Source organism: Brachyhypopomus gauderio, chromosome 16, assembly GCF_052324685.1.
Source record: "Brachyhypopomus gauderio isolate BG-103 chromosome 16, BGAUD_0.2, whole genome shotgun sequence".
Taxonomy (NCBI): Eukaryota; Metazoa; Chordata; class Actinopteri; order Gymnotiformes; family Hypopomidae; genus Brachyhypopomus; species Brachyhypopomus gauderio.
In genome coordinates this window covers 19,324,565-19,344,581 of record NC_135226.1, presented here as the reverse complement: position 1 = coordinate 19,344,581, position 20,017 = coordinate 19,324,565, and the positions used below count along the sequence as shown (strand labels likewise).

Here is a 20,017-nt window from a genome sequence, read left to right as displayed (position 1 = left end):
GTGGACGCCTGTGACCACACCACACTAACCTTACAGTCTTTTTGGTATTTGCTCCAGACATCTTTGCTCAAGCCTCCAGAAGCTTCGCAGGGTTTGTCCGGGGGGACGATGTTGTGGTTGACCAGCGCGGACAGATGCGTCCTCACAGTGGACAGATGTCGACAGTAGGCCAGCCCTAAAGTGGAGGACATTTGTTTTTTGACATATTCCGATGTCTGAGGGGGACACGGAAGCCTGTGTGTGTAGCGGCGGTCGAGCTTACAGCCGTAGAACGCTCTGGACACGATCTGCCTCTTCATGTTGTGGCACAGGAGCTTGAGTGGAATTCTGGGTAGAGAGAGAGGAAACGGGCGTTAGCGTCGTGTGGGCGCGGTGACCCCGGGAACGTGGGAGCGCGTCGGAGGGAGAGTGGCGAGCGAGGCCAGGCGTACGTCCTCACCGGTCGTGCGTACAGGTGCATCCCGGGGGGAGCTGCACCGACGCGCTGCTGCCCCTAGTGGAGCAGGACGGGCACGACGACGCGTGGCTGGTGGACTCGGCCTGCTGCCATGACGACGGGCTGCCTCCGAATCCCTGCATCTCCATCATGTCCCCGTGGTCTAGGAGGAGAGGGAGACGGGAGAGAGAGAGAGAGAGAGAGAGAGAGAGAGAGAGAGAGAGAGAGAGAGAGAGAGAGAGAGAAGAAGGTGAAGCGTTTGAGGACTTGTCCTCCACAGTTTCACAGGGTTTCACGTCTCATCGACTGTAAACAGCACTGTTGGCATTATTTTAATCTTTTGTTGAGTTTATCCACATTCGTTTTGTTTTTGTTTTTTTTTTACGGGGGCAGCAAGATTATGCTTGACAAACAAAAGCTCACGGCTACGTTAGAAAAGTCTGATAGAGCCGATACTCATAAATATGGTCATAAAATTAGAACAGGCCTCTCAGCTCAACCATGAGATCAATTAAGGTAGAGACTCCTAGCCTCTACGTCAGAGTTCATTCATGTCTCTGATTGGACAATTGGTCTCGTTTGGGGTGGGATCTTGACAGCCCTGAGATGCTCAGACACAGACACAGGGAGGTTACAGGAGACTTTAGGTAGCATGCATGTGTGAAGGAACAGAAACCCAAAAGGACAAGGCAAATGGACAGTGTGAGGGGGAGGGGCCATGCCAGAAGACCTGCCAATCACAACTCGCCACTACAACGCCCCAGCCAGCCATTCAGACAGCTGAGAGAGAGACCCAAAGCCACGCCTCCCACCATGCAGGATGCATAAGACCAGACGACAGGACAAAGAGGGGGGGGGGGGCATGACAAACCAAAAAAAGGGGGGGGGGGGGGGGGGTTGTGTCACCAAATGTAAATGTGCTTGAGACATCAGAACCAAGAGTTGGACAGTGGGCGGGGAGAAAATGCTCTTCACCTTAATTCTTCAAGTCTGAGCTGGTGACCTGCTTTAGACAACAGTCTCCACTGGGAACGCCACCAACAAACAAAAAGAAAACCAAAACAATCCAAAAAATAAAAATAAAATTTATGGAGGGAGAGCGAGTCAGAATTTCGCCGCCGGTGGGTCTCTTGTGGGCTATACGGGGGGTTTTAAGAGTGACAAGGCTAGGGTCAAACAGGCGATGTTCACGGAACGATTCACGTGTCTACCACGCCAGAACCCCACAGGACCGGACTGTCGTAATGAAAGGTGACCGCAGTTAGTGAAGAATTACAGTGAACAGCATTGCAGAACAAAAAAACGGCTGAACACAGGAGGAAGGGAGAGACGATGTTAACTCAGAGAGAGAAGGAGGGAGGAAGAGGGGGGGTACTGAAGGGGTACACACGCTCTTCACAAAGAAGCAAAGGAAGGAACACATTCGCTAAGAAAATAACAAAAATTCGGGGGGGGGGGAGTGCAAAATTGCCCATGCAGAAGTCAACAAGCATGTTCAAATCAAATCAAATCAAGAGGTGAAACCCAAAGACTTAAGTGATTATTTTTAAATGTTTCTTAAGAACTTAGTTTGGTCAAAACGAAACAGAGCGAGGAAGTGGAAGCCCAACAGTGCAGGGAGGAGGAGGAGGATGAGGAGGAGGAGGAGGAAGAGGCAGCTACCCGCCCTCCTCTCCACGCCAGATCCCCGATCTCGGAGTGCGCGCGCTGGAGAGAGGGAGGCCAGTAATGTGTCACCATGGCAGCGCAGGTTACCCGCAGCAACGGAAGACTGCAAGAGGAAAAGTGACGATGTTTGGCGGGGTGAATCGGGGGAGAGATTTCAAACTGCTCTCTCTCGCAAAAGCAAACACACACACACACACACACACGTGCACATGCACGCACACACACACACACACACACACACACACACACAAATAGACTGAGTTCCCAGCAACCAAAGTTTATGAAAACAACAGCGTTCACCCCGTTGTTTCTTTTCCCGCAAAACAACAACACGTCCAACGTGGGGACGTGCGAAATGCGGGACCCGCAGGACGTCGGTGGAGAGCCAGCGTGCCGGGCGACCCTTTGTTCCCAGCGAGGTTGTTACCATGGCAATGGGCGCTCGGGCACGGCCGGCGACCGTGTGGCGTGGCTGGAGAGGGCGGAGCTCCCCCTGCTGGCCTCCACGACCTGCTGCACTGTTGGACTCAGGATGGGGTGGGTGGACAAGGCTCGGGGGGGGGGTGCCAAGCATCCGGAAGCAAGAGAAGAAGGCGTGTTGCGGGGTGGGGGGAGGGGAGAGGTGGAATGGGAGCGCTCGTGATAAAAACCTTTCATGACATTAGGGTTTGTGAGGTTCCGCGAGCAGATCATTGAGATCATTGCGTGAAGTTTATCTTCTTCCTCCTCATCGTCATCCAGGGAGGCCGTTCGACTGCCCGTGGTGTGGTGGTAGTTTATAGTGACTGCTCGGGCAATAAGAAAACACAGTTTAGCACCCACCTCCACACCACACTGAACACACACACACGCGCGAACATAGACACACCTGGTTAATCCATTCAGAATTATTCCCGAGACCCGATGAGCCTGTTGTAAAGGCTCGAACTGCAGCCCCCACAACAGCTGTCATATCCCAGGGCATAAAAAAAAACACTATATGAAAACCGAGGGATTCGGCGTCCGCGGCTGAATCACTGGTGCTCAGACACCCGGGCGAGAACAGCCAGAGGGACGGACGGACGGACGGACGTTGGGGTGAGCGGATGAATGTACGAGAGCAGCGACAGGCGTGCGGAGCTAACTCACTGGAATCGTGGCAGTGTCCCGGGTAAACAATGCGGAACACGTAGTCGGCGGCGACAGGCTCCTCCCCTTCACCATCCTGATCCACCAATCGTGCCGTGCTGTTCCTTTTACGCAGCTTGGGGAAGACTTTACCCTAGCGGACAAACGCAACCGCACACACATATTAGAAGGTAGTGTTGTAACCTCAAAAACAAATTGTAATTGATAGAACACAGCAGGGCAGCAGGACCCAGGCTAGGGGTGGGCAAAGTGTGGAAACCTTCAGCAAGATGAAGAGTTCACTGGGGACAGAAAGCCTGATTAGCATTACCTAATCAACTAGCGCTTGTTTTTTCTTTTTAAAAAAAAACACGACCAAAACGAGACATTACCAGCAGCGCAGGACCTGCAACGATACTGACAGTAGTTTTTGTCGTTTCTTTGGTCTGTGTGAATTTGTACACAAAATGGGGTTTAAACCTGCACTGTCTTTAAGACAGTTCTTCATCCTAAAGAGTTGGCCGAACCGCAAAGGGACGATTCCCGGGCTAATCGGAGTGGGAGGAAGCTTGTCTGGGTCACAGCAGGTGGGTGAAATGTTCGGAGCACGTGTTCCCTTGCGAGTTTCTACCACAGCCCGAGTTCTCAGGAACAACAGAAGGACTCACCTTGCCTTTCTGAGACCACAGGGGCGGTTCCAGCTGACCCCTGGGCTGCAAGCCCGTCTCTAGGCAGGACAGGAAGGCCAAGAGGTGGCCGCCAGGGGGGAAGTGTAGCGGTGGCCTCTGGATTCCGTCCTGACTCACCAGCACCAGAGTCCCACCAGAGTCCGCTGAGACACATCCATGCGTCAAAGACCATAATGAACACACAGCGCAGCCTGGAATTAGTGATTTACATTCTGGATACGGTTGTTTTTGTCAACAGACAGCAGCCAGTCTCACTCCGTCACCAAGGAGTGTGTGATAACACCAACCATGATGCAGGATATGATCTATGATCTATAAATATCCTAATTATTATTATTTTTTGAAAGTAAAAAAAAATGAAGGGAGAAATTCAGCATAACAGGAAGGTGTCCTGCTTGGATGCAGAAGAAAGCCAGTGCTGAAGGACGTGAAGAGGGACGTGAAGAGGGACGTGAAGAGGGACGTGAGAAGAGATGTGGGAAGAGATGTGAGGGGGGACGTGAGGAGGGACGTGGGAAGAGACGTGAGGGGGGACGTGAGGAGAGACGTGAGGAGGGACGTGGGAAGAGATGTGAGGGGGACGTGAGAAGAGACGTGAGGAGGGACGTGAGGAGAGACATGAGGAGGGACGTGAGGGGGGACGTGGGAAGAGATGTGAGGGGGGACATGAGGGGGTACATGAGGAGGGACGTGGGAAGAGATGTGAGGGGGGACATGAGGAGGGACGTGGGAAGAGACGTGAGGAGGGACGTGAGACTCACGCCGCTGGTGGCAGTGGAGGCAGACGATCTGTCTTAAAGGCACAGTCAATGCGTAGTCCCAGTAAATACTGCAGACAGGGAGACAGCAGGAAACCAGCCAACGTGACAAAACATACGTGACATGCGCACCGCTGCACTGCTGAATCAAAGGGTGTGTGTGTGTGTGTGTGTGTGTGTGTGTGTACTAGCTACCTCTTCTCCAGATCGCAGTCCCCAAGAGTGCCGTTGATCAACTGGTTAGGTGTCCATTTGAGTGTGAGTGTCTCTGCGGTTTGATGCAGGGACAGGTACCCGCGCAGAACCTCCAGGTCTTTCTTCTGCACACATATGGACACACGCACAACGTGAACCAGTCACACAGCGCTCAGAGGGACATGTGGACGTTTTTATGAGTCCTCCTTCTGAAGCTGCTCTCCAGTCCGGAGTGACCCGGGCAAAACTAATATGTTGCTAGATAAAGTGAAGAAAGTAAATTAGAGAAGTGCCAAAAGGAACTCATGAACGGTGACCTGACTGAAAGGAATTATGTGGGCAGGTATGGTAACGAGGGTGATGAAGGTGATGAAGGCGATAATATGGTAATCATCTGCTACGCCATCCATCATGCTTCACACCCAAATTGAATTACAGTTAAATCTTTCCTCTCCCCACAGGCCTGGGTCATTTACACTATTGATTCATGTGAGACTCTTGCCAGATCCAGTGTGCCTTGTGCCAAGCTCCATCAGTAAGTACTGCTGACCCTGCTGTTACGGAATGACCCTACTGTTATGAAATGAACCTATTTTACCAGCTGAAATGGGCTGTTAAATAATGTAGCAAAGTTTAAAGTAGAAGTTGCTGAAGTGAAAAAGGTATCAGACCTCCTAAACTTCCTACAAGCCATCTTGTGGTTGGCTGAGCTGCAAAGAGCTCCGGCAGCTTTTGTAATTGACCTAGAAATTCTTCTGCGCCTTTGGACTTCCTGTAAGTCTCAAGTTTAGCACCTATCGTGCCGTGGACCAATACGGGGCCGTGGGTCATTCGGTACCAGGTGGCAATATCGGTTAACGCAGAGGATGAGAGGTGGCATAACCGCATGACTTCACCAAAAACATCAGCTATTATCAGTCTTTTTCGTTTAAATGTTGCAATTTAGTGTTTAGGTTTTTAGTTCGTGTAAACTCACTGCACATGTTTAGCCCCACTGCGGGAAAGGGAGGGATCAGTACAGGTGACTTGAGGACAGGCAGGGGGCGGGGCTCTTCACCAGGGAGGACTTGAGGACAGGCAGGGGGCGGGGCTCTTCACCAGGGAGGACTTGAGGACAGGCAGGAGGCGGGGCTCTTCACCAGGGAGGACTTGAGGACAGGCAGGGGGCGGGGCTCTTCACCAGGGAGGACTTGAGGACAGGCAGGGGGCGGGGCTCTTCACCAGGGAGGACTTGAGGACAGCACCATGTGCACTGCGTGGGCTGGCTTTTCCAGACCGAGACTTATTGATCACGTCATATTGATCAGCGATGTGACAAATGCCTTTTACTACATACCACCCACGCTCAATGGAGGGAACAGAATGTCAGTAGTGACCCCCCCCCAACCCCACCACCCAACCCCACCCCCCAACCCCACCCCCCAACCCCACCGCCCAACCCCACCCCCCAACCCCACCGCCCAACCCCACCCCCAACCCTACCGCCCAACCCCACCCCACAACCCCACCCCCCAACCCCACCGCCCAACCCCACCCCCCAACCCTACCGCCCAACCCCACCCCCCAACCCCACCGCCCAACCCCACCCCCCCAACCCCACCGCCCAACCCCACCCCCCAACCCCACCCCCCAACCCCACCGCCCAACCCCACCCCCCAACCCCACCGCCCAACCCCACCCCCCAACCCTACCGCCCAACCCCACCCCACAACCCTACCGCCCAACCCCACCCCACAACCCCACCCCCCAACCCCACCGCCCAACCCCACCCCCCAACCCTACCGCCCAACCCCACCCCCCAACCCCACCGCCCAACCCCACCGCCCAACCCTACCGCCCAACCCCACCCCCCCAACCCCACCCCCCAACCCTACCGCCCAACCCTACCGCCCAACCCCACCCCCCAACCCCACCCCCCAACCCCACCGCCCAACCCCACCCCCCAACCCTACCGCCCAACCCCACCCCCCAACCCTACCGCCCAACCCCACCCCCCAACCCCACCGCCCAACCCCACAGCCCATTGCAACTGTGTGTGTGTGTGTGTGTGTGTGTGTGTGCACAAGACCTCACCGGTTGAACCAGTACATTGTTCTTCCCATAAAGCAGATGCACACGTGAGTTCTGATGAAGAGACTCCACGTATTCTCTCGCCGACGCTGCACACGTGTCCTCCGACATGCTGCCACTGGACTGCCTTTTCCGGATCTGAGACCCAGCAGAGACGACGTTAGCCCCCTACTCCCACACCACGAGAGGCTCTCCCTGCCCCTGCCCCCCCCCACTCTTACCCCCAGAGCAGGCCTGCGGCCGGGCGAGGCCTCCTGGCCACGATGGGCCCCGTGTATGCGGTGTCTCTGGACGAGCTCGTTGGCAGAAGGGTCTGTCCAGAAATGGTCCGACGTCTTGAGCTTGGTGTACTCCAACGCACAGGGTCCGACTACAGTTAAGAACGGTACGTGTACATGGGCACAATCCTCAAATGTATATAAATATACACATGCTGCAGTGCAGAATAGTAAAATTTATCCTATATCCTGAAGGTTAATACTCTGAAAGAACTCACCGAGCAGAGCCGCTAGAATCGGGCCGAACACAGAGTCGTGCATCAGTGCCTCCTTCTCGTAATACTTACTGCAGACACAGAGAAACACAAGCGTGTGTTCTTAGTGTAAAGAAGTGTCACACAAGTGTAAGGAACGCAAACACAAGCTCCTTCAAGGCGGACGGCAGACGGTGGTGGGGCGAAGCAGACTCACCTCGAGTTGTCTACGATACACTGCACGATTTTGTCCAGGACCTTCTCGAAGAGGGCGGTGCGCACCCAGATGTGCTTGAGAGCCTGCGGAGAGAGGGGCTGGGGGCCGCGGCCCACCGTGGACCCCTGCCTGCGAAGGGCCTCCTGCCCCGAGCTCTGACTCCTCCTGGGGAGCAACACATCCACACAAATTCTTAACGGTCAGCAAGTTCTGTTTAAGTGATGCATTTAAAAACCGTGAAGCGGTAATATGCTGCCCAAGGAATTTGTCCCAAGGGACTAGAACCATATGTTCTGTTGTGCTATGGCTTGCGATCTGGATGATAAATGCAAAATCGATATATTGAGGTGTTTGGACAAGGGAGGAATGTACTTAAAAATACATAAATGTACTTAATACTTAAGTGTTCTGATTTTATCTTCTGTATCTCTGCATGCACATGGAACTGAAAGGTGGATTATATCCTGTGTCACCAGGCCTGGTAGATCCATCTGCAGGGGGAATCCTTTGTACTTTTCCACACAGCAAATCCACAGGAGAACAGCGGGGTTCAAAGGGTTCAGTTCGACTGCAGCATGCCGGGCAAGCAAGACCCAGTAGTCACGACACCCTCATTCACAGCCACTTAGACCAGACAGGCCTTTCACAGGGTGCTGGTAGCACGCTAACACACAGAATGGGTTGTGTCGTGAGGCTCACCTCAGACATCAGGTTTCTTAAATGAAATAAGGAGTGACTAATACTACAGGAAAGCCGGGTATTTCGCTTTAAAAGCGTTTACTGTGTCACACATCGTACTCTTAACTGGTCATTTAGGTCAAACCACCGCAATTATGGGAGAGATTTCGAGAGCCGATTCTTCAGAGAGGACGTCACAATGCCGACATCCAACCTCACCGATGCCCTGACCCACAGTGACACACTGAACACCACCTACACATGGCCTAAACTGACTAACGTACACATGTGGAACAGCAGGTCCAGACCGACGTGGACTTAACCAGTGTTACACCGAAATCTGTGACAACTGAATTGACCGCAGAGAGATGTTACACATCTGAATGTGTGTTGTTGAGTACTGTTACAGTACAGTGTTGTCACACATTCTGATAACTACACAAATGTAGTTTAGGAGCAAGTTAATGTAAGTGTATTCAAAAATATTAGATGGGCCTAACTCATGCATACAGACACAAAATGTTTTAGAAATTTGCATTTAATTTCATGTAACGTGGTACTTGTGTTGAACTGTTGATTCTTAAATGTTTTTTTGCGTAAAATGTTAACATGTTTTTTGTTCTTTCAGACATGCCAGGGCGTGTTAGCATGACTGACCAACATTGCTTCTTTTCCCATAAGAAGCAGTAATAATATCCAGCAATTACAAGCTTGGACAATAATCTGAGCTCCAATATCTGACTGGTTTGTATAAACGCTTTTCTTTGTAAAAGGCAGAAAAATGTGCAGCATTGGTCTGTGGTCACAGAATTTGATGGTCACAGATTCCGGTGCAACAAAAACCGAACCCAAACCGAATAGGCCTGCACCGGACATCTGCGCCGATCCCAGCGTGGCCTGCCCGAGAAAACGCACGCTGTGCTGCGATCGTTCAGACCATTTAAAGCTAACAAACAAATAAATCCGGCCGAGCGGGATAAAGGTGGGTGCAGTGTGGGATTTACTGCGTGATTATGCAGCCAGAGCTGGAAGGCCCAGCAGCTCTAGCACAGAACTGTCGTTATGAAGAATGCAAAGACCTCTGGGAGCAACAGGCAATCAAAATAAATAAACAGGAAGTGGGGAAAAGCCACTAGCTTGTTTATATTACATTCATAAATTTCAGATATGGCATTGAGGATTTAGAAACGTAATAGAGTTATACTGATTCTTTTCTCTCAGAGCGCGGTGTAAATCTGCAAGGAGTGTGTGTGTGTGTGTGTGTGTGTGTGTGTGTGTCACGGGAGAAGCTGTGGTTCGGGGGACCACCTCAGTCTTACTGCCTACACACCAAAGATCTACTCGCACATCTCTATGTGACACACAGCTAACGCAATTTGCACCCAAAATGGATCTGGCAAATTAGATCTGGCCTGCACGATGGGATGGGGCTGTGCTGAGTGGCTCAGGCTGCCTAATGACATTTCAGACCTCCGAGAGCCACCGTAGGAGGAACATGACAAGCAAATCAAGAAAACAATGAAGCTCCAGTGCTCGGCGAGTACAATAACGCTCTCACAATCAAGACGAGCTCCTCCACGAGCCCCCCCACCACCATTCTGCCTAATGACCTTTCATTCTGAAATCAATTTGAGCCCTTAAATCACTGCACGAGTGGTCGGTCGCTTCGGCGATGATGACGCTGCTGATGACGGGGGGCGGGGCGATCGGACCTGCCAATCTCGGCCTGCTCCTGCAGCTGCTCCTGGACCTTGGCGCACAGCGCGGCCGCCGTGGCGTTCACCTTGGCGATCTTGGTGAAGAGGGCGGCGACCTTGTCGCTGCGGAGGAAGCCGGCGGCCCGGCGTTTCAGCATGTGACCCAGGCAGGCCTCCATAGAGCCTGGGGAAGGAGCAGCGAACACAGAGGAGAGGGGAGAACAATACCGGAGAAGAGGAAGAGAGTCATTCAAATCATCATCATCATCATCATCATCATCAATAATAAGGAAATAAAAATGCAACACACTACACACGTAATTAAAATACGTTGTGAATAAACTGAATATACACGCACACACCTGTCCAGCTCGCCCCTCTTGCTACTGTATTACACAGACATATCTGGCAGGTGTATTTCATGAGGTGCACATGTTCGTTTAAGGAGTGGGTAACGATAGACTGCAGTCTTAACGAGGTGGTCACCCTTTGGGTGCTGACCAAATCTGCCAAGCAGATACCGGTGGTCCTCCACGGCCCCGAGCTCACAAACACCACACGACCTCCTGCATTCTGACCCTTGACCCCCGCTCTCTTGGTCTCTTTCCAAGTGCAACTGCTCCCTCTTTTTTTGTTTTAGCTAAGATGCTTATAAACAATATTAGCACGTGTCTATCAAAAGCCTTAAAGCTATGAAGGTCTATTACAGTCCCACCAGTGAAGTCAGTACACCAGGCTGGTGTGCACCTTTCGGTCTGCTGTGTCTGCCGTGCCTGCGCTTCCTACATTCGACATTTGTGTGCATTCGTTTTCCATTTCCTCTGTTCATTTTAATTGTACTTCTTGTTCATTTCCACTGTTGTCTGCAGTGAAATGGAAGGCCAACTAAGTCGATTGTGACTTTTATTTTGACACCGATACAATCGGAGTGGAAAGCTTTTCTCAACACAGCACTTCAGGGACATGATGGTGGGTGTTGAACTGGTATAAGCGTCAGAAAATTACCACTGAAGTGCTAGCAGATGGCTAACAGGAGCCGGACTGGCTACAGACTGTGTTTAGACACCTGTGTTTCTAACAATAGTGTTTCTAACAGTGACGTTTTCCGTAATGGTTTTTTCTAAGAAGGTGGTTGGAACATATATATAGTGTTCATGCTCGTTTAAGATCCTCCCGTCTCCACCCCCAGCTATCCCAGAGTCCTCGGTTTTTAATGAACTTAGCTGATAATGGGGATGGAGGGGGGGGGGGGGGGGGGGGGGGGGGGGGGGGGGGGGGGCGATATCTTATTATGAATGTAATTACTTGACGTTTCGTTCTCTTCAGGATGGTGTGGGCGTACCCAGACATACTGGAACGCACTGGCGCAGAACACAATTACCACTGGCAACTGGACTTACCGGCTGGTACCAGGGCACTGGTAAATATTTTAGTAGGAGAGAACAGAGCAAACAACCTGCTACTGCCGTGGCTTCAGCCCAGACGCGGCTTCCGCAGCCCCGCCGGGTCCTTGATGATGTGGGTAAACAAAACCAGCCCAGCCCTACAGCTCAAATAACTCCTGTCTCGCACACCAAAAGAGGCCTTCGGCGCTTCAAGACCACAGCGGTCACGCACGAGGCGACGGGTCGGGACGGCGTACGCGCGATAAATCACGGAGGCTGCAGAATAAAGATGATGCTCGATGGGCCAGGCTGCGAGGTTTGCTAAAGCCAGTCAGCCTTCTGCCTCTCACCGTGATGGATGTTATCGACGTCTCGGAGGAGTTGAGGCGCTGGCCCCACCGCAGCGTCGACCGAGCAATCGCCGTTTTATGTCGGTAATAGCTCTTTTATTGCTGGCCGAGCAACAGCGGGTCCAGCACTTCAACACTCTCTGCCTCCCAATCTCCCCTTTAAGAATCAGAGAAACAGATTACACTAAATCCTGAGGGGGCGGGTGGACGGAAGGGGGGGGGGGGGGGGGGGGGGGTTGGAGGTGATAAGGCAACATGCAAATAAAGGATAAGGAAATACAGGCTGGACATCAGGTACCTCTGGAGGACAGATGCGGCGTCATTTTAAGTGGGTCTGTTAGCCAGGGGGGCCTCCAGCAACCAGGCCTCTGGGCCGAACAAACGGCCGCGCTGGGGCCTGCCGCTACACGTGTGGATCAGATGATTCATCTAAGTGCTGGCTAAGTGCTTCCCCCCGGAGGCTGAAGCGTGTTAACTGCTCCTTCCAAAAAGGGAGCGTCTAAAGCTAATGCTTCCACGGGCCGGGCCAGGGCTCTCTCCGTGGCTCGGACGCCTTGCGCGTGGCCCAGTGGGCGGGGCAGGAGATGGGGGGTGCGTGGAGGTGGGGGAGGGCACGGTGGGTAGAGGGTTTGACACAGCTTGAACACACTCGAATCTGTGTTTACATAATGACTTCGTGCCTGGTATTGTGCCCGGCTGCCGGGTGTGCGTAAACGCCCACGCCGTCACCGGTGTTCACACACACACACACACACACACACACACACACACACACACAGAGAGCGAGGCACGCAAAAACAAAAGCACTCACATATGCTGACATCAGAGCCAATAAAGCAACACTCTGCTGTGCATCAGATTCAATACTTCAGTACTTCTGAATATTACTGTGCTGCACTAATGTTGTCGTGCTCCTCAAGTGAACAAATGCACGTTAAAAATCAGTCCATTACATTTAAGTTTGAAAAGGGCCGATTTGCCAGAGCAGCGGAGTTTTATGAAGATTCAGCCATTAGATCTTCCACTTAGAGAGAATTAGTGCATCGCAGAGTGCATCTCACACAACCGTAACAAGCACAGTCTGATCAGGGAGCGCGGAGGTTTTGCAGGGAGTGACAGCAGGAGCTATAATGGTGCGTTAATGGCTGACGGCTCCCCACCTCCCTACAGCCTGCAGGGTGGAGAGAGAGGTAGGCCACGCCCACCACCACCGCCTCCACCGCTCGGTCCCCTCCAGCTCGTTAGCAGATCTAATTAAGGCAGAGGCACAATTCTCCATGGCTGCATGTGAGCGGTGGACCAAACGTGGGCAGACAGACCAAATCACAATCGTTTCGCTTTTTACGCATGGCGCCGGTGGAAGGCCTGTTGGTACGACCTGGATTCAGGACATACATTCATTTTATGTATACTGTGTGTGAGTGTTTGTGTACACAGTTTAATGTCTTTACACTGGCTGATGGTTATAATAAGTGCTGATTATCATCCCTGGAAGCATGTGAGTATGTGTGTGTGTGTGTGTGTGTGTGTGTGTGTGTGTGTGTGTGTGTGTGTGTGTGTGGATGGGTGTGTGTGTGTGTGTGTGTGGCACCTGTGCACTTTGCTGGGGGGACCCACCTGTACTGCACTGCTAAGCTGGAGTCATGAGTCACAGTAATTGACAGTAATGAACCACATTACAGAGGAACCAGGCAGCTGTGGGTTACGTGGGAGGGAGACAGGAGAAGAGAGTAGGAGAGAGAGAGGGGGGGGGGGGAGAGAGAGAGAGAGAGAGGAGAGAGAGAGGGAGTGAGGGGACATGTAGAAGAGAGGGAGAAAGAGTGGAAGGAAGAGGGAGGGAGAGGAGAGTGGGAGGAGGAGAGGAGAGTGGGAGAGAGAGGACAGAAGGAGAGAGGAGAAGATAGTGGGAAGTAGAGCGAGAGGAGAGAAGAGTGGATGGGATGGGAAGATGAGGCTGGTGGTCGGGAAAAGGAGAATTGATAGTGAGGAGTGCGTTTGCAGCAGTATAATAGAGTAGAGCTAGCATAAACCTAGAGTTACAGCAGAGCTCCCATAAACCTAGAGTTACAGCAGAGCTAGCACAAACCTAGAGTAGAGTTCGAGTAGAGCTAGCATAAACCTAGAGTTACAGCAGAGCTCCCATAAACCTAGAGTTACAGCAGAGCTAGCATAAACCTAGAGTTACAGCAGAGCTAGCACAAACCTAGAGTAGAGTTCGAGTAGAGCTAGCATAAACCTAGAGTTACAGCAGAGCTCCCATAAACCTAGAGTTACAGCAGAGCTCCCATAAACCTAGAGTTACAGCAGAGCTAGCACAAACCTAGAGTAGAGTTCGAGTAGAGCTAGCATAAACCTAGAGTTACAGTAGAGCTCCCAAAAACCTAGAGTTACAGCAGAGCTCCCATAAACCTAGAGTAGAGTTCGAGTAGAGCTCCCATAAACCTAGAGTTACAGCAGAGCTAGCATAAACCTAGAGTTACAGCAGAGCTAGTATAAACCTAGAGTTACAGCAGAGCTAGCATAAACCTAGAGTTACAGCAGAGCTAGCACAAACCTAGAGTTACAGCAGAGCTAGCATAAACCTAGAGTTACAGCAGAGCTCCCATAAACCTAGAGTAGAGTTTGAGTAGAGCTAGCATCAACCTAGAGTTACAGCAGAGCCAGCATAAACCTAGAGTAGAGTTCGAGTAGAGCTAGCATAAACCTAGAGTTACAGCAGAGCTAGCATAAACCTAGAGTAGTTTGAGCAGAGCTAGCATAAACATAGAGTAGAGTTCGAGTAGAGCTAGCATAAACCTAGAGTTACAGCAGAGCTAGCATAAACCTAGTTACAGCAGAGCTAGTATAAACCTAGAGTAGAGTTTGAGTAGAGCTAGCATAAACCTAGAGTTACAGCAGAGCTAGCATAAACCTAGAGTAGAGTTCGAGTAGAGCTAGCATAAACCTAGAGTTACAGCAGAGCTAGCATAAACCTAGAGTAGTGTTTGAGTAGAGCTAGCATAAACCTAGAGTACAGTTCGAGTAGAGCTAGCATAAACCTAGAGTTACAGCAGAGCTAGCATAAACCTAGAGTAGAGTTCGAGCAGAGCTAGCATAAACATAGAGTAGAGTTAGAGCAAACCTAGCATTTACCTAGAGTAGAGTTAGAGCAGAGCTAGCATAAACCTAGATTAGACTTACAGTAGAGCTAGCATAAAGCTAGAGTAGAGTTACAGTAGAGCTAGAGATTATGTTTTGTCTTATAGCTATAATTGTGTCAAATTTTTACAAGAAGCAAACATGACTAAACAATGCCACGAGTTCCCTGGCGGACCTCAACGCTGATCATGTAGGGCTATGATGTAATGCAGAGGAATATTGTCCACATTCTTATCACCTTCTCACAGTGGAACAAAATATTCCAGAAACAAACTCTTAGTGATCTGAAGCCTCTTGATAATATATACATGTACTCATTCATAGATGCTCCAAGAAAGGTTTGGACAAACCAGTGGGTTATGCAGAACTGGCTGATCTGGGACCTGTGTGGGGCATGTGGCCTACCCAGGCACGTAGTCCTCCCAGTGTACAGAAACTCTGCATAGCAAGTAAGGTGGAGGTGGGCAGGGCAAAAAGGAGAATGGGAGGAGACTCCTCCGTCAGCTCCCAGCGGTTTGGGAGCACGCTCATGGCTCCTGCACAATGCAGCTCGCATCCTCTATTGGTGGGTAGAGATGCTCGGGGTCTGAGGACCACCTCCACCCAAAGTAGGAGACCACACACGTACACAAAGTCTGCAGAAGAAGCAGATGGACAATGCTGTGTGACTTCTGTGTTGCTAAGGGACCCACGGAGGAGCTGAGAGTAACGTAATCATAGTGTGAGGGAGCACAGAGTAACGGCACAGACAACTATCCGAGCCAAGCCCTTCAGCTTAGTAGGAATATGGGCACTACTCTTAAACAAGGAATCCCCACCATCTCTTTACCCAATAGGACCCTATTCCAACCATCAACAGGAAGATGACTGTGGAAATGTATGTCGTACGGCGCTAACCTGCACTGCATACTATTTGCGCTGAGTGAAAATTAGCAACCACAGAGAGGCCGTTAAGAATAGCAGCACAATGCAGTCAGCGAGAGAGACGCTAACAAGCAGAGAGTGTTAAAGCACACCTCTCTCAGAACGAACTAAAATAGTGGGCTATTTAAACCTCTCTCACACGCATGGAGTCACGCACGCACACGTAGGCATGGACGTGAGCGCACATACTCCGAGCGCGCTTAACACGCGGCGCGTACACGTTCTTTTAGCGTGCCGTATGCGTCACACTTGCTAAACGACCCTAACCTGTGTCAGACCTGTCGGCAGCTTCCTGCCAAGCAATCATCGCCCTTGCACCCGTTTAAACATCATCCAAAAGGTGGCAAGCAGGAAGACTACAGCAGCCACCAGTCGAGGCAGGACACCTGGGGGCTCACACCTCTCATCCCCTCCCAACTCCTGAGTCTCTACTCATTTCCCTTGCCTTCTTAGGCCAGACTCCCTCACCATGTGATTAAATATTGATCCTCTCAGACGGTCTGTCGGAGGCATAATTTCTCAACCAGCAGGCAGAACGGTACAGCGGGTCACTAGTTGGACTTATATCTGATCTCACCGCAGCAAAACCGACGGGTCGAACTGGAATCCATCGACTCGCCTCGCCCTCTGCCCACTCCGAGGGACAGCTCGACCAGTCGAGTACCGGTCGAAGCTGTGCAGATCTCTCAGAGTGACAGCTTACGCTACACACACGGCAGCCAAGTCTATGGAAGTGAATGTGATGTATGACTACCCGACCCAAGCTGACGTATAACACCAGAGATTATTGCCCAGTGCTGAGTGGGACGGGAGGTGGGGGGGCTCGTGGACACCATTGAGTTAGAGACTCGATTACAATTATGACTGGCGTGTAACAGGGCCATCAATAGAAGCAAAGGCTGCCATTGGTTAATGCAACAGAAGGCTGCCATTGGTTAATGCAACAGAAGGCTTCCATTGGTTAATGCAATGGTAGATTACTTCCTGGGATTCCACACAACCTGATCACCATCAACTTACTTCCCAAACCCACCCCTCAAAACATACACACTAACGCACACAAACACGCAGACACATTCCCTTACTGTCTTGATCTCCTTCTGTATGCAAATGCTGCTATATTCATCTATTCTCTCTTAGCAAAGATGGTTAGAAACAATATTAGGACACGTCTGACAAAAGGATCGCATTAGCATTCTCACAGTAATGAAAAGAGCAGGCTTAAGTTTCTCCTTAAGAACATTGCAGGGTCATAGTCAGAACTGTAGCTACATTAGCCTATAGCGATACGCTTTCTTCACACGATGCCCTCGCTGAAGAGCCACATAAAAATGATTGAATATTGTTTGGAAATGTCAAGCGTTATTACGGGAGAAAGAGATGGGTTATTTCCCAGGCCTATCCAAAGAAAAATATTAAACAGATAAATCTCCATCTTGCTCCCTCACACATTTTGCACATGCACAGTCGATCCTTCTTCCTCCTCCTGATATTTAACGGGTGCGGGACGACGCTCCAGAACTCACTCTCCCGCTTCACTTCCCTTCAGCGATCCTGAGCATCCCGCTCCGTCATGGGCTCAGGAGACAGGAAGTCCCAGGAACACAGGAGTGGCGTCTGGGAGAGAGAGCTGCAGTGTGCTGCTTCAAATCACGTCAAAGCAGTCAAATCTTTCACAAGAGGCTTATGAATGCCAGGAGTGGCCTTGCAACTGCTTCAGGGAAGCTAGTGCAAGTGTGGACAGGACTGGTGTGTGGGCGTGTGAGTGTGAACAGGACTGGTGTGTGGGCGTGTGAGTGTGAACAGGACTGGTGTGTGGGTGTGTGAGTGTGAACAGGACTGGTGTGTGGGTGTGGAAGAGTAAGTTTGGTGGAGGTGGTGGTATCAGCTTGACAGAAATAGAGCCGAGACTTCAAAGTAAAGCTTGGGTGCACTTTGATGGTGCTAAATTGAGCAAGACAAACATTTTGGTAACTTGTCTGGAAATAATGTGCTCACAGCATTGTGTGTGTGTGTGTGTGTGGGGGGGGGGGGGGGGTGTTTAAGTGTTAAACAGGTGATAGAAGCAACCGATAGCCTCTAAATCCCACAGCAGAGCTATAAGTCTCAGTCTACCTTTTCAGTCATTCATACATCAGCAAACACAAACACATACACACTTAAACACACACGCGACAGGTGCATTGACTGACTCCAGGGAACCCCAGAGAACAAATCAAAATGAAATTCTGCAAAGCCAGTTCAGTCCACCCAAGAAACCGGTTCCATATCATCCAGTTACAGCGACCACTAGTGGCCAAAGCAGGAATCTAACCAGCAACAGAATCTGCAAATTCCAGACCATAATACACAAGGAAGAGGACAGCAAGGAGAGCGTAGAAGAGCCTCCCCTGGGCTCAGCGGAGTGGTACCATGTCAGAGAGTCTTCCTCTGAGCAGTATCCACACACACACCCCAAGGGGTTAGAGCAGAATCAGAGAGAACACACAACGAGAGGGGAGGTGACCCCGGGGTGCCCATGTGAGCTATATCGATCGCCTGCATGTTTGATGTCATTCCCTAGTGTGGCAACAGCAGTGCCAGGGGAGTCATGTCACACCGAGGGCGTGGAGGGGGGCTGGGTGGGTGTTGGGGGTCAGACCCCGCCCCCCAGAGAACAGCAGCCCCAAAAGTCACAGACCCACACGCCGTGTTTCAGCCACCGTGATGGGCGGCATCGTTAGTATAGGCCATGTGGTCCCCAGTGGTCCAGAAATAACTCTAAACAAGATCACTGAGAGAGGGACGTTATATAACCCTCTGTCTGCACGTGTGTGTGTGTGTGTGTGTGTGTGTTTGCTTGGTGTATGTTCACTTGAGTGCATTTGTATGTAATAGCCCTAGACATACCCAAATATCTGCTGAGAGATTGTGTTGTCATGGAGATGGCCAGTAATCGGTGGAATACCTGAGCCTTTTGCAAGCTCTCTAGTGACGTGCAGAGCTCGTCTTTAAATCCCAATCGTAATCAGACTTCCCATGGCTGGCCTGTCTAACTGAGCCACGATGTGACATTTTGCAAAGCAAATTACTTACAGGATGCGCTTTCAGAATCCTCATTGGCTGAAAATACTGCGTCAGTGTAGGTGATGGTGAGGTGAAATGGAAAAGATCGGGCTCTGTGTCACCGGTTGTTATCACCGGACCATCAGACATGTTGTGTACAAGGTCAGCTTCAGAATAACTGGACCAGTGACGCTTACTGACTCTGCATTCCAGCTCTGTGAATCAAACGCGACTTGCGTGGACATTATTTGGCTTCAGGGACCATTCCAGATACACGTGGTTCACTGCTATGCACTGAAGAAGACTCACTAAGCACTTAAATATGCATTTATGTATTAACAAAGCGTCTTTTTACTCCATTTGCTGGTGCTTGGCTAACCCTTAACACTATTCTTAACACCGACCCATCCATTTTTACATGAGGATATGTATTTGATAAAGACAAAACACTAATGTAAGACTCTCTGGACAGTAACACTGGTGGATGTAAATGGAACGAAGAGAAAAACAAACTTAAAAAGGTCTGAGTTGAAAAAAAAAAACTAGCATCCTTTAATAGGATTCCCTGATGCCTGGTACACTCGGCGAAGATCAGTAGACCCTGTGATGTACACCACATCGTGACTGAATGAAATCAGCTTCTTTGTTGTCTTCAATCCATGCCGTGCCCAATTTCAATTCTGGACTCAGTAAGACCCATTTTCAGTATTCTCAAGGTTTGTTGTAGAATGAGCAGCAGCAGAGGCACACTGGGTAACCAAAAGTGACTCACATCTCCATTCATTCATTCATTACCGCCTCATTACTGTGCCGTGTTGCAGGTGTTCGATGTGCCGTCTGCAAACTTTCGTTCTTTTTCCCGATATTGAGGGATTCAGACGTCTGGGACACAGCACATGGACCGTAACGTCATTATCAGGTGCACGCCGGCGTTGTCGTGTGGATCAGCCCTCGACAGGAGAAGCTGGCTGGTACCACCCAGCACTTCCTCAGGTTCTGGAGCATTGTTTTGATTTCCTGAAACTCCACAGATCAGGATGTGAGGGATGTGACGCCTTGGCACTCGTGTCTTGCCTGGTTAGCCAGGGTTCTGAATGCTGGGAAAAGATAATCTAGTGGTGCTGGCCTCGGATGAGGAGATGAACTCCAAAATACAAACGCTGATGTGCCACTTTGTGAAGTGGGCAC

At 50.8% G+C, this 20,017-nt stretch overlaps 1 protein-coding gene across 4 annotated transcripts in view; it reads right to left on the bottom strand.

Moving 5' to 3' along the window:
- Positions 1-20,017, bottom strand: part of sgsm2 (small G protein signaling modulator 2) — a 31,502-nt gene that overhangs the window by 4,835 nt on the left and 6,650 nt on the right. For 3 of the 4 annotated variants that reach the window (XM_076977373.1, XM_076977376.1, XM_076977374.1), the window contains 13 exons: positions 10,003-10,171; positions 7,613-7,777; positions 7,420-7,487; positions 7,145-7,293; positions 6,927-7,061; positions 4,854-4,978; positions 4,662-4,729; positions 3,880-4,043; positions 3,233-3,365; positions 2,755-2,889; positions 440-599; positions 263-327; positions 30-175 (listed from right to left, as the gene is read on the bottom strand). In XM_076977373.1, coding sequence (XP_076833488.1) covers positions 30-175; positions 263-327; positions 440-599; positions 2,755-2,889; positions 3,233-3,365; positions 3,880-4,043; positions 4,662-4,729; positions 4,854-4,978; positions 6,927-7,061; positions 7,145-7,293; positions 7,420-7,487; positions 7,613-7,777; positions 10,003-10,171 — 1,682 coding nt within the window. The remainder of the gene's footprint in view (positions 1-29; positions 176-262; positions 328-439; positions 600-2,754; positions 2,890-3,232; positions 3,366-3,879; positions 4,044-4,661; positions 4,730-4,853; positions 4,979-6,926; positions 7,062-7,144; positions 7,294-7,419; positions 7,488-7,612; positions 7,778-10,002; positions 10,172-20,017) is intronic. The other variant, XM_076977375.1, reaches the window with a different exon arrangement.